At 28.8% G+C, this 13,666-nt stretch overlaps 2 protein-coding genes across 2 annotated transcripts; one reads left to right on the top strand and one right to left on the bottom strand.

The window, feature by feature from the left end:
* Positions 1 to 1,462: 1,462 nt before the first annotated feature.
* LOC107477106 (transcription factor TCP20) lies at positions 1,463 to 1,879 on the bottom strand. The gene has a single exon (XM_016097071.1). It carries the CDS (start codon positions 1,877 to 1,879, stop codon positions 1,463 to 1,465), a length of 417 nt encoding a protein of 138 aa, XP_015952557.1.
* Positions 1,880 to 3,952: 2,073 nt separating this feature from the next.
* Positions 3,953 to 7,110, top strand: LOC107476988 (ruBisCO large subunit-binding protein subunit alpha). Its single transcript, XM_016096955.3, has 8 exons — positions 3,953 to 4,111; positions 4,200 to 4,374; positions 4,543 to 4,664; positions 4,779 to 4,986; positions 5,079 to 5,224; positions 5,336 to 5,642; positions 5,914 to 6,365; positions 6,602 to 7,110. Exons 1-8 carry the CDS (start codon positions 4,055 to 4,057, stop codon positions 6,887 to 6,889), a joined length of 1,755 nt encoding a protein of 584 aa, XP_015952441.1. The 5' UTR covers positions 3,953 to 4,054; the 3' UTR covers positions 6,890 to 7,110.
* Positions 7,111 to 13,666: the final 6,556 nt, after the last annotated feature.

Here is a 13,666-nt window from a genome sequence, read left to right as displayed (position 1 = left end):
ATGTGTAGTATTATTCTATTAAGTCTTTTTGTTAATTAAGTCGTCTAAAATATAATATAATAAAAATCAATTATGACTACTATTATTTTAAATTTTATTGTTTACTTTAATTACACTTAGTTTATAAAAGACTTATTAAATGTGTAGTATTATTCTATGAAAATATTTGATAACAAAAAAAATTATCAAAAATAGTTAGAACTTACCTTATTTAATATTTATTAATTATTGTGCATTCATTAATTATTAAATAATTAATAAATGTTAAATAAGATAAATTTGGATTATTTTTTATTAATTTTAACTTTAATTCCAAAAATAATTAGTCGTTTGTTTATTAGATTCGAATTTAAGAGTACAATTAAAATTATTGAATTTATCAACGCCTTTATTTGCATGAATATTTAATCAAATAATAATTTGATGTTTTCACATATTTATATATTCTTTAAGAAAATAAAATAAAAACTATTCTATTGTTTTCTTAGTTTTAGACCATTGTCTACGAAAAACAACATTATGAATGAAAAAAGACGAGAATTCAAAGAATTATATGCAACATATAATATTGAGTGAATACACATCCGGTTCCTGACAATTATTTCGAAAAGACAACGAAGTCCTAAAAAAAATATTCAATCTGACGTCTGATTTTTTTTGGGATTGATTAGCCCCTGTGCAAAAAAAAACATTAATTTTTTTTGGCAAAGGAATCTTGTTGTTCTTTTGAAGTAATTGTCAGGAGCCAGATTGTTTTTTTCTTGTTAAGGACCTCGTTTTTTGAGGTAATTGTGAGGGGTTGTTTTGAGTTTTATTCTATAATGGGAGTCACTTAGATAAAGATGTCAAAAACATTTTTTAGAATTTAAATTGTAGTCATTTTTAATAAAAATAATATTATTTTAGACGGATTCAAATTTTGATTCATTATTTTTCGATCAAATTAATTTATCTAATCTGATTTTGACAAAAATAATATAATTTAAGTGATTATATGTATTAAATTTTAATTATTAAAAATATTTTTAAAAAAATATATTTTCTACGTCTTGATGGGAGTATCTCCTTCTATAATATTCTATAATTGACCGACTTAATTTGAGTAATAAAATTAAAAAGGGATATTTAAACTTGAAGAAACAATAATGAGAAGCACAAAAATAAAGATCTTTCCAAAAGTTGGGAATTAAAAGGAAAAAAAAGGCTAACTTAATTTCTTTTTATATTTATTTATTTATTTTTTTAATAAATTATTACATATAAAAGATAAAATTTAATTTTTTAATATTTATTTAAACGGATAAATTAAGCCGATCACTCAACCAATACTACAACAAATTCCAATAATACTGACGATTTTTTTTTTTTTGCTATTTTGTGATGGTTTCGAAAACAGTCGCTAATTTTCCGCACGCTTATGTTGTAGTGCAAACGATTTACTTTTCCATTTATGTATTTGGTCTCAGCTGAAGCTCTTGATCATTGCTTGGATCACTGCAATTTCATTGGCAGAAAACCCTACACCAAGGTTTGCAAGAACATCATACTCCAACCACCCAGTGTCACCACCACCATTTTTCACACCTTGATTATCATTGGTGGTCGATGATGATGGTGGTGGTGGCACTATACTTTTGCCGCCAGTTGCAGCGGCTATGGAAGGTTCGGCGTGGCGCAAGAGCCACTCAATTGTGTCACCATGAGTCTTGTGCCCTAGCTCGCGCGTGAGCTGGAACACGCGCGCAGCACATAACGGTGGCAACAGAATGCGACTTTCTCTTCCATTAACCTTTCTGTGACGATCTTTATTATTAATATTATTATTATTATTGATGCTAACCTTATGAGGGGGTGGGGTATTATTAGAAGAAAACTTCATGAATTTTGGTTTTGTTATTACTACTTTTTGTTTCTTATGTTTTTGTGTGTGTGTCCTTGGATCATTCAATATATAAAAGGGTTCTTATATAGTAGTCTTATTCTCCCTTGAAGCAACGGTTCATTAATAAATAAAAAGAACTATTTATTGTTCAAAATATTCAAAGTCAATCTGAGGTTGATCGAATACTCTTATAAATGGTAGACTCATTGATTACTGTTACATATCATGCAATGCAAGTAATTAAATGAGTATGACCAAATGAGCATATTAGGGCCATTAAAAGTAAATATATAAACATCCAATAGATTTTTGTCCATTTTCACGAAAAATAAAACGATTTTTGTCTAATAAAAAAGACACTTTGATATTATTTAACTGATTTTTTATCAGAGAAATTGTATTATCCTAAAATAAAAAGATTAAGGGTCAAAGTGTCTCTCTTTTTTTTTATAGAAATCGCTTTGTCTTTCGTAGAAATAGACAATGCTTACGGATTTATCTATCTTATTCCTTAAACACACATGTTAAGTTTATAAATTAAAATTTTTTTATTAAAAATATAAAAATTAAGTTTTTAATATATTTATTAAATAAAAATATTTAAAAAATTTCTCATTAATAATAAATTTATCATGTAACTTAAAGACATATATTAGTTAAACCTATATTTTATTAATCAAAATCAACTAAATTAGTCTAATAGTTTATGACATAATAAAAAATAATTAAAAAAATAATAGACACATAAAAAAAAGGAAAAAAAGACTTGATTCAATTTAATTATAAAAATAACTTATTTAACCATATTTCTATAAAATAAAATAATATACTTTATTGGTCACCAACTTAGCTATTTATATAAAATATATATTATAATACAAAATATAATGACTAATCTAATAACTACTTTTTAGTATTCAATAGTGTCTTTGTTTTAATTTTTTCTTCTATTTCTAGTTTTTAGTATTTCATGATTAAGCACTAAAGAAAACAAAAAGTTATAATGAAGAATAAAAATTGAAACATGACCCTAATATACTAATTACTATTTATTTAGACCAAAATATCTCTTACTCTCTTATTAAAAAAAATTACTAGTGTTTTCAAGTAAATTTGTTATTCTAATTCATATAGGAACTTGTTTGTTGATAAATAACTAAATTAACAAAATAATAGATGAACAATAGTTAAGAATTTGAATTATTATTGTAGAAAACATTTTTAAAAATATGGATTGATTATTAACCAAAAAAGTTAATTTATACCTATCTTTCTTCATAACTAATTATTACTACTTTGACTTTTTATTGTTATAGTCTCTCTCATCTTTTATTTTGAGATTTCATAGAGTGCATTTATTTAGATTTTTTTAATTACTATTTAAAATGACCCATTCAAACACACCCTTAAATCGTTCACTAGTTTAGTAGAAATATAAATATGTTTTAGAGAAAGTGTAGATACAAAAGCAAATAATATATTTATATTGTACAATAAAATTTGAATCTGTCTAACTACAACTAAAAATAATAAAATAAAAATAAGATAATTTATTTTTTATTAGAAACTACATAATCAAGTTAACTCTTTTTTCTTTTCCTGTTAAATAAATTTGACATATATTTGATATTCACAAAAAAATATTATATTAGTATAAATAAATTTAATTATTCGTTTAGTACAAGATTAATTACTATTATATATAGTAATTTAATAATTAATTTTTAGATATGATAATCATATTTTTTAAAATTTAATTTTAATATACTGTCGGTGTAAAATAATTTTACACGTATATTTAATTATGTAATACCATATCATCAAAAATAACTATTATTTTTATTAACTGCGCGAATGATCATCTGAAAAAATAGATATAATTATATAATTATATAAAATATTTTACATGCTTAGTCCATTAAAATTAAACTAATTTTTATTGGCATAATATGATGGACCCAAAAGTAAAAGGGTTGTTAATCCGAAATCCGACCCGGATGAGAAATAGGGCCTTGGAGAAATCTGGAGAGAGAGGAATGTTCTGGAAACTGAGATTTGGTATCCATAAAGGAGCAGGCCCAAACCCTAACTTTTGTGTTCACTTTCCAGTTTCAGACACTCTTCTTATCCATTCCTCACCCAACACACACACTCTCTAAGTCGTTAGCATCAATGGCCTCCGCAAACGCTCTCTCCTCCGCCTCCCTCCTTCGCTCTTCTAACCGCCAGGTACCATACCATCTAACTAACTAACTAACTATTACAACAACTCTTAACTACCTCCTCACACTTTCCAATGTGAATATTTCTTTTTCAGAGTTTAAGCAGCAACAGGAGGCTGAACCACCAAAACAATGGCAGAGTCAATTACCGTCGCTTCTCCGTCAGAGCCTCCGCCAAGGAGATTGCCTTCGACCAGAGCTCACGCGCCGCCATTCAAGCCGGTATCGATAAGCTCGCCGACGCCGTTGGTCTCACCCTCGGTCCCAGGGGTACGTACAATCCTGCTTAATTTTATTTCATTTCTCGTTCGTTTTTGCATTTTAGATTTGAATCGTGTAATTTCGAGCACCTCTTAGAGGGACTGTTTTGATTTTATAAGAATTTACAATGATGCTGAGGTTTGGGAACTGTATTTGCCTATTTGGTTATTTTTGAAGGGAGGAATGTTGTGTTGGATGAGTTTGGAAACCCTAGAGTTGTTAACGATGGTGTCACCATTGCTCGAGCTATTGAGCTCCCTGATGCCATGGAGAACGCCGGAGCTGCTCTCATTAGGGAGGTATGCGAGGGATGGTTTCAATTTTTTCAATTGTAAAAATCTGATAATGGTTTGGTTATTTTGGTGTTAATGATGATGATGATTATTGATGTGTGGCGAAATTGTTTGGACAAGGTTGCTAGCAAGACTAATGACTCAGCTGGCGATGGGACAACGACTGCTTCGGTTCTTGCTAGGGAGATAATTAAGCTTGGACTGCTCAGTGTGACCTCTGGTGCTAACCCTGTGTCTCTCAAGAGAGGAATTGATAAAACTGTTCAGGGTTTGATTGAGGAGCTTGAGAAGAAGTCCAGGGCTGTCAAAGGAGGAGATGACATCAAAGGTGTTATATGCTATACCATTTCTCTAGGAATGTTTGTTTTACCTTGAGGTTTGGTAGACTAATGATGGTTTATTGGTCTGGTAATGGAACAGCCGTTGCTTCTATCTCCGCGGGAAATGATGAGTTGATTGGGCAAATGATTGCTGAGGCAATTGACAAGGTTGGACCAGATGGCGTGCTATCCATTGAGTCTTCATCCTCATTTGAGACTACTGTTGAAGTTGAAGAAGGAATGGAGGTATAACTTTTCTGCTGTGGCTAATGGGTCGCTTCTTTTCCACTCTGTAGGGAATCGTGATGAGTTTATATTCACTTTGTAATTCTTATTATTTTGCATTATGTGATGCAGATTGACAGAGGGTATATCTCCCCTCAATTTGTTACAAACCCTGAGAAGTCGATTGTTGAATTCGAGAATGCGAGAGTCTTGATTACAGATCAGAAGATTTCGGCAATTAAGGATATAATTCCACTGTTGGAGAAAACAACTCAATTGAGAGCTCCCTTGCTTATCATCGCCGAGGATGTCACTGGGGAGGCTTTGGCTACCCTTGTTGTGAATAAGCTGCGGGGCATTCTTAACGTTGCTGCCATCAAAGCTCCCGGTTTTGGTGAGCGCAGAAAGGCCCTACTTCAAGACATTGCTATATTGACAGGTAGGTGAAATTCTCTTCTGTATTTGATTGGATACACAGCACATCAACATTTGTAATGAATTTGAAATGAAATCAAATGACCAATCTCAGTTGAAAATAGGTTAATATTGTTAAAAATTTAGTCTGGTGTATGGTGTATTTGAGTGCAAGGTGTATTGATTTGTCAAGTTAATCACCGAGTTCTGTTAAATTGTTAAGTATATATGATCATGAGATGGGAATTATGACAACGATGTGGCTGACAAGTTGATTTTGTGCCTTCAATTACCAGGTGCTGAGTTCCAAGCCTCTGATCTGGGATTACTTGTTGAGAACACTTCAGTTGAGCAGCTTGGTATCGCTCGCAAAGTAACCATCTCCAAGGATTCTACAACTATGATCGCTGATGCTGCATCAAAAGATGAGTTGCAAGCTAGGGTTGCACAACTAAAGAAGGAGCTGTCAGAGACAGATTCAGTTTATGATACAGAGAAATTATCAGAGAGAATCGCCAAGTTGTCTGGTGGAGTTGCAGTCATCAAGGTCGGTGCTGCCACAGAGACTGAACTTGAGGACCGTAAGCTCCGTATTGAGGATGCCAAGAATGCAACCTTTGCTGCCATTGAGGAAGGTATTGTTCCTGGCGGAGGCACTGCATTGGTTCACCTTTCTGATTTTGTACCAGCAATCAAGGACAAGCTTGAAGATGCTGATGAAAGATTAGGAGCTGACATTGTTCAGAAGGTGAGAATGCTGACAAGCTACATACATAAAGCTATAATCTTCTTTGTACTGCATAATGCACATGTTCCATTATTATGATAACACACCAAGTCCAACTATAAAACATATAGAAACCTCCTACATAAATTCCTTGTCTATTTCAGGTTACAATACACTTTAACAATAAACAATATAACCCTGAGTTTTCTCCAAGTTACAAGTTGATCTAATAACTGTTGAAAATTTTAATATTGTAGGCATTGGTAGCACCTGCATCATTGATTGCTCAAAATGCTGGTATAGAAGGTGAAGTAGTGGTGGAGAAGATAAAGAACAGTGAATGGGAGGTTGGTTACAATGCCATGACAGACAAATATGAGAATTTGGTGGAGGCTGGAGTCATTGACCCTGCAAAGGTGACAAGGTGTGCTTTGCAGAATGCTGCTTCAGTTGCTGGAATGGTTTTGACCACACAGGCCATTGTTGTTGAGAAGCCTAAGCCCAAGGCACCTGTTGCTGCTCCTCCGCAAGGCCTCACTGTTTGATTTCTCTATTACTCTTTCAAGGTATTGTCATTACAATGTTACGGCAAAGAACAGTTTTGTGTAGAAAATGGTAAGAGCCCAAGTTTATGAACGAATGTTGAATTGAAAACAAAAGAATCGTAGTTGTAAGCATTATTGTTAGATCATGTTTGGAAGAGGTAGTGTTGATTGAGTTCTAAATATGTTTCACGAGTGAAATAAGAGTTATTTTCCTCCGTTAACGTCCAAGAATTAGATCTACTTCACCATACATCGCGCTAATTTTTAACATTCATGCATGTATGAAAATTTTTCGAAAATATTGTGAACTTCATGATTGAGGCTATTCACATTGTAAAGTATAGTTCAGTTCAACATTATTGGTAATGTTAAATTGAGACATCCGCTCAGAAGTTTCTGACTCAGAACCATACTTTGGAGCGCCAAAGATCTTGTTTTTAGTTACCCTAAAAAAATCTAATACGCGCTAATCCAAAAAAGAAGAAGAAGTCCTATACGCGGTGGAATGATATCATCATTATACTATATATATGCACGTATTAGTGTATTACTACTTTAAATTGGTTTTCGAAAATTTTTTAATTAAATTTTTATTTTTTAAAAATTTTAAATTGGTCAAATTAATTTTTCTGTCATATTTTTTTCATAGTCAAAGTTTATTTATATGACATCTTAAATGATATTATAATATATACGAAATGAAATTAAATTAATTTTAAATTGAAGTATTTTAATGTTTTAAAATTCTTTTAATTTAAAATTTTAATTTGATTTAATTGTATAAATTTATTTTGTTACTAAATTTTAACGTTCTCAGTAATAAAAATGACAAAAAAATATAATATAACTAAAATTTAACTAATGTAACTAAACTAAAACTAATATAACGAAAATTTAACTAATGTAACTAAATTAAAATTTTTAAAAGATAAATTTAATTAAAATAATATCTTTCGAAATTTAAAAATATCTTACTGTCTTTTCACTTCTTCTCGATGTGGTAGGTTAGTTTTTCCTTCGTCTTACAAAAATCAACAAATATGCTCTATTAAGCAAAGAACTACTTTTAAAATAATAATAAACTTAAATAAGTTTTTGTTTTTATAAAATACCTCTTTGTCATTAGTTTTCTCCGAAAGTTAATTGCCGATGTGGACCAACATTAGAAACTATATTTCATAATTATCAACGACTTATTTAAATCATAATAATATTAAAAAACTACTTGGCATTGCTACGGGAGTACCGGGGTTTTAACATGGGAAGGATAATAAAAACAAATTCCGTTAAGGAGACAATGGACTATTGAGTTAATAAATGAATATTTTAAGAATCGAATTCTTGAATTTTTGGATTTAGAGTTTTAATATCATATTATGATACCACTCATTTCAAAAGTTTCAAATGATGAAAAAAAGGTAATAGTAATGGTTATATCTCTAATATTCTCTAAACTTCTATTGTATACATTGTACAAATATTCCATTAGATCAATAAGAATTGACAAACAGAAAGAATCGCCATAATATGTTATCCAACTATGCTATATGCTATATATGTATACATTAAAATTAACTATTAAAATCAGTTACTAATATATAATACATATTAAATATTAAAAATAAATTAAATTATATAATATATATTTATATAAATATATTAATAAGTGATTTTAAGCTCTCTTCCTTTCCGTAAAGCAAAGTCAAATTAGCATGCTGATTCTTTTGGTGGATGAATGCATCACATATATACACATTTTCATTCTAATGACAAACATCTTCTAGAGGAGAATCCGAAAATTCAATATCATTATATCAACCTACTATACTTCAAAACTACTTGCCGTGTATAAAAGTTCATTGCGGGAAAAATTCCCTCTTGAGAATGACTCATACGGTAAGAAAAGAGTTGATACCTTTTAAGTTTTAAGAGAGCTTCTCAACATGAGTCGGATTATAGATTATTCATAGAAATAGAAATAGAAATGATGTTTATACTATTTTGTTTATATATTTTTTTACATTTTTTATGGTATAAACGACTAATTTCTTTATCTTCTCTCATTTTTTGTCAATTACTTTTAATATGGTGTAAAAAAAACATTAATGTATCATTCCTCGTTCAAAGATTCTTTAAATAGACATGTTTCTTTCTTTGGAAGTAGTAAACGATATACTCCTCAATAAATGTTGGTCAACCTTTTAGGTAGATCCGACTCACATGGTAAGAAGTTTAAGAAATTCTTGTTTTTTTTTTTAAATGTATATTGTTTAATATTTACTACTTTCATTTTTTAGAAACTTAAATTTTTTGTTTAATCTTTTCAAGTTAAAAATATTATGTGTTTAAATTTATTAAATATTTATAGAAATATATTACGTACTTGCCGGAAAAAAAAAGCTAAAAATTACAACCTTATAAATCATAGTTGTGAATGAAGGCATTAATGGTGTGCCAAAACAAAATGCATAGTTTCTTTTTTTTTCTTTTTATTTTTTATTTGTTTATATTAAATATATTTATTTTTTTATAACAAGTTAATAATTATTAAATTCCTGATTTTTTGTCATAGAAACTTTAATATTATGTTATGAAATTGCTTATTTTAAACATTTAAACCAATAAAAATATATGCATGAATGATTATATATCTCTAATATTTACTTTGATGCAAATTGGCAATAATGATATTTATCATGTTTCGATTTCTTTTTATTTATTTATATAAAATTTTAAATAAAGAGCAAATTAAAGCATATATTTTTTAGCAGAAAATTGTGTAGGAAAAAAAGTTAACTCAATAATTTCTTGATCACCACTTTAAAATTAAGGAAGAAAAAAAAAACTAGCAAAGTATATGTATGCCAATAACTCAAGAATCAAGTTCTTTAATTGATTCTAGTTTATCAAAGTGAACACATGAAAAAAAAAAAAAAGCATATGGTTTGTTACTTTGTTATGACTACATTATTTATTAAAGAAATGTTCCATGAGGGTTACAAGTAACAAAGCTGCAAAATTCAATGGATGAAAGCTTATTGTAGTGTGAATGCTTATTGTAATGTGAATGTTTGAAAGCTTATTATAGTTTTTCAAACTTAAGAGTTAAGGTGGTGAATACTACATCCTCTACTAAAACATTCCATAAGTTATATATTTGTTGTATCTTATAATTATTGGTCCACGTGTTTTGGATTTGAATCTTCTAAAATTTGAATTTTATTTTAGAGAATAAAGTGTGATTTTTCTACTATTAAATAGTTTCTTTTTCATATTTATTTTTGGTTTTACGTATAAATAAATTATAAAAAATCACACTTTACTCTCTAAAATAAAATTCAAACTTTAGAGGATCAAAATCCATATGTTTTATATCAATTTCAGCACCTTTATTTATCTCTATTCTCATCTTGGACCACAAAATAAAACACCCTTGACCCCTTCACTACACCAAATTATATTACTTTTTACATCAATCACTAGATAGAATAGACATTTAATATGTCCATATTATTAGAGTCAACATCTAAATTGGTCTTAGAAAAATTTTGACCGAAAATTTTAATTTCTAATAAATTTTTATTCTTACAAAAATTTTGAGAATTATTTTCTTTCGAACAAATTAATTTTTTTGTAGCTTTTAATTAAATTTTTAAATAGGGATAAGTAAATCTTTGACAAATCTTATTATAAAATAACTAAGATAAATTAGATTCTTTTTAAAATATGTGGGATCAATTTGTTCGACAAGAATAATTTTATTTTAAAGACCTCTAAAAACTATAAATTTATTGAAGACCAAAGTATTCAATCTAAAATTCTTTAAAATCAATTTTAACATTTATTCTGTCACCAAAAAAAAAAAATTTAACATTTATTCTAGTATTTAATTAAATACATATATAGAATTGGTAGCAACAAATATGTTATATATAGTCAAAATGGTTCTAAAAATTTCGTCAATTTAGTTTTTGAAAAGTTAACACATTAAATTAATCTTAAAAAAATATAATAATAAATTAAATTAAATTTTTTATTAATTAAATAATGATGTATCACGGAATAATTATATTTAGTATTATTATTTAATTGATGTAAGTATCAATCTGATACATAATTGTAAATTTTAAAAATTAATTTGAGACAATTGATAAATTGAAACAAACTTGTTCAAAGATTAATTTGACTATCAACACAATGATCATATGTAAAAGTATTATTTTTAAAACAATTTAAATAAAAAAATTAGTGAACCGATCTCAATTTCTGAATTAATAGCTCAGCCACTAGCTACTTACAACCCCACCAATAATAATTTTCCAATCATGTATCAGATTCTTTACACTTTTTTTTTCCATTTTTGTCAATATATCCCACCATGAACGCAAAATATGCATCCACCAAATCAAATAAGGGGATGGTTGATAAAGATGTATAAAACGTCTTTTTGTAAAGACGCTTATGTATTGTATTATTATTAGATGTATTAATAAATTGATTATTTTTAAATTTTTTAATAAATTAAAATAAAACTGATTTTTTTATAATAATAACAATAAATTTAATTTCTTTTTGGAAATTTAATTGTATTTTTAAATTTTTAAGAATTTAAATATCTGCAAAACAAAAAGTTAAAAATATATTTATTTTTTTATCAAACAATTTGGATCAAATCGGATCTAATAATTATAATGTAGACAATTAAATTTATTATTATTGCGAGTCACAAAAAAAATTTATTATTGTTACTATAATAAATCGATTTTATTCTGATTTATTAAAAAATAAATTATTAACCGATTTAATAAAAATATTTAATAATAAAATGACACATATAAATATCTTTAAAAAAATTATATATTTTTAATATTTTTATTAAAGTGATCTCCATCAAATAAAAGCCCCTGATGCAGCGTTGAAGCATGAATATTTAATTATATATATAGCATCGAATTGAATTCCCCCCTTTCATATAAGATATAGCATCGTTGCATTTGCGAATAATAAGCTTCTTTTAACTTTAATTTAATTAAACATTTTTATTTGTTAGTGATTGGGGTTTCACCTTTCTTGCTTCCTAGTTTGCAACTTTTTTTTTTCATTTTAATTTTGTTTATTGGTTTCATTTCCCATACTTCTTTTAGTTTTCTATTTATTAATTAGAGAAGGATCCACGTTTATGTCCTCCAATTTTAGCTGCTATTATATTTTTGTGATGGAAACATTCTTAAATGTTCAAATTTGGATTTGTCAAATGAAAAAAAGAAAAAAGTTAACATAATTGGGCAAGAATAAATTCCGTATCAACCAATGATGGAGATTAATTATATGAAACACACTTTACAGTTACAAGTGGATGTATATTCTCATGAAAAGAATATATAAAAATTCGAAAATTCACGCGCAGCTATTTTTAAATTTTTATGTAAAATTATTTATTAAAAATTATTAGTTTTTGGAATATAAAAAAAATATATAAATTTAAACTCTTAAGAATTCTAATTCTCATCTTCAAGTCCAAAAATAAATCAAACCAAAATAGACTTGATTTGTAAATCTAACCTAACAAAATTTGAATTTAAAATTAAAATATTTAAATTAATTTTAACGTAATTTAATTTTTTAAATATATCCATTTTTTTGTTTTTCTTTTCTCTCTTATTGGGAGTAGCATAGTAATATTACATAGAAAAAATATAAAAAAATTAAGTGTGTAACCAATCAAAAATTGAACAACTCAATTAATTATAATTATTAATATACTACAAGAGAATTGGCTCTTAGCTGCGACAAATTACCAGCGTTCTCAGAAAACGCCACAAATCAAGTGAGCTGCTGCGATTCTTGTTGCGTTCCCAGACTCCGCTCCAATTGACTCCGAATTGGTGGCTGTTTTAGACCCCAAGCGCATCTAAAAACCTGGTGGGGGAGGGGTTGTTCCATTAAAATACCCCACCAAAATAATTTGGCGCGTTTAACCTTTCTCCCTTTTGGTGCAAACCCTAGCAGAACAAAGGCGCCAATCGCTGGTCTCCTTCTCCCGCCGTCGTGACTCATCCCTGCGCCAGTCCTAGCCACCACGTCCGTGTCGTCGTTCTTCCCCTTGATTGGTCGCTTACCTCCACTGTGTAGCTCCCGCGCCAAAAAGGTAAAGTGAAAAGGGAGTCTTCTCCTTCTTCTGTGCATATCCGTGCCGTCGTCGATGGACACTCCAACCATCCGTCTCGGTCTCGTCGTCGACATCCCTCCCCCTTACCCTTGCCCTGTTGTGCGTTGCCGATTGAACACTCTCCCCTCTCTCTCTCTCGCATGTTCCTCTCCCTTGTCCCCATTTAAATTCAAAATTTAAATAATTAAAAACTAATTAATTAAATCTAATTAAAAACTATAAAAACATTCTCCTTCTCTTTCATATTAACCTGCACACTCCAACAACAATACACACAGATTCTCTCTTTCACCGTCAGACCCTCTCCACCCCTGCCTTCACTAGGGCTGGAAGTGAGTCAAGCCAGCTCATGAGCTAGCTCGAGCTCGACTCATTAATAGCTCGATAAGCTAAGCTCATGAGCTAGTGAGCCAAGCTTGAGTTTGGAATTGAGCTCATAAATTAAATGAGTCGAACTTGAGCTTGGATAAGCTCAGCTCATTAGCTCATGAGTTGATTCGATTATATATATATAAAATTATTAATACACATATCATATATGCATTTAATCTATATTTTTAATATTATATATATACATATGAAATTGTACTATATAATTATATATATTA

This window comes from Arachis duranensis, chromosome 3 (genome assembly GCF_000817695.3).
Source record: "Arachis duranensis cultivar V14167 chromosome 3, aradu.V14167.gnm2.J7QH, whole genome shotgun sequence".
Taxonomy (NCBI): Eukaryota; Viridiplantae; Streptophyta; class Magnoliopsida; order Fabales; family Fabaceae; genus Arachis; species Arachis duranensis.
The sequence above is the reverse complement of the archived record's forward strand: the minus strand, read 5'-3'. Positions and strand labels throughout refer to the sequence as shown.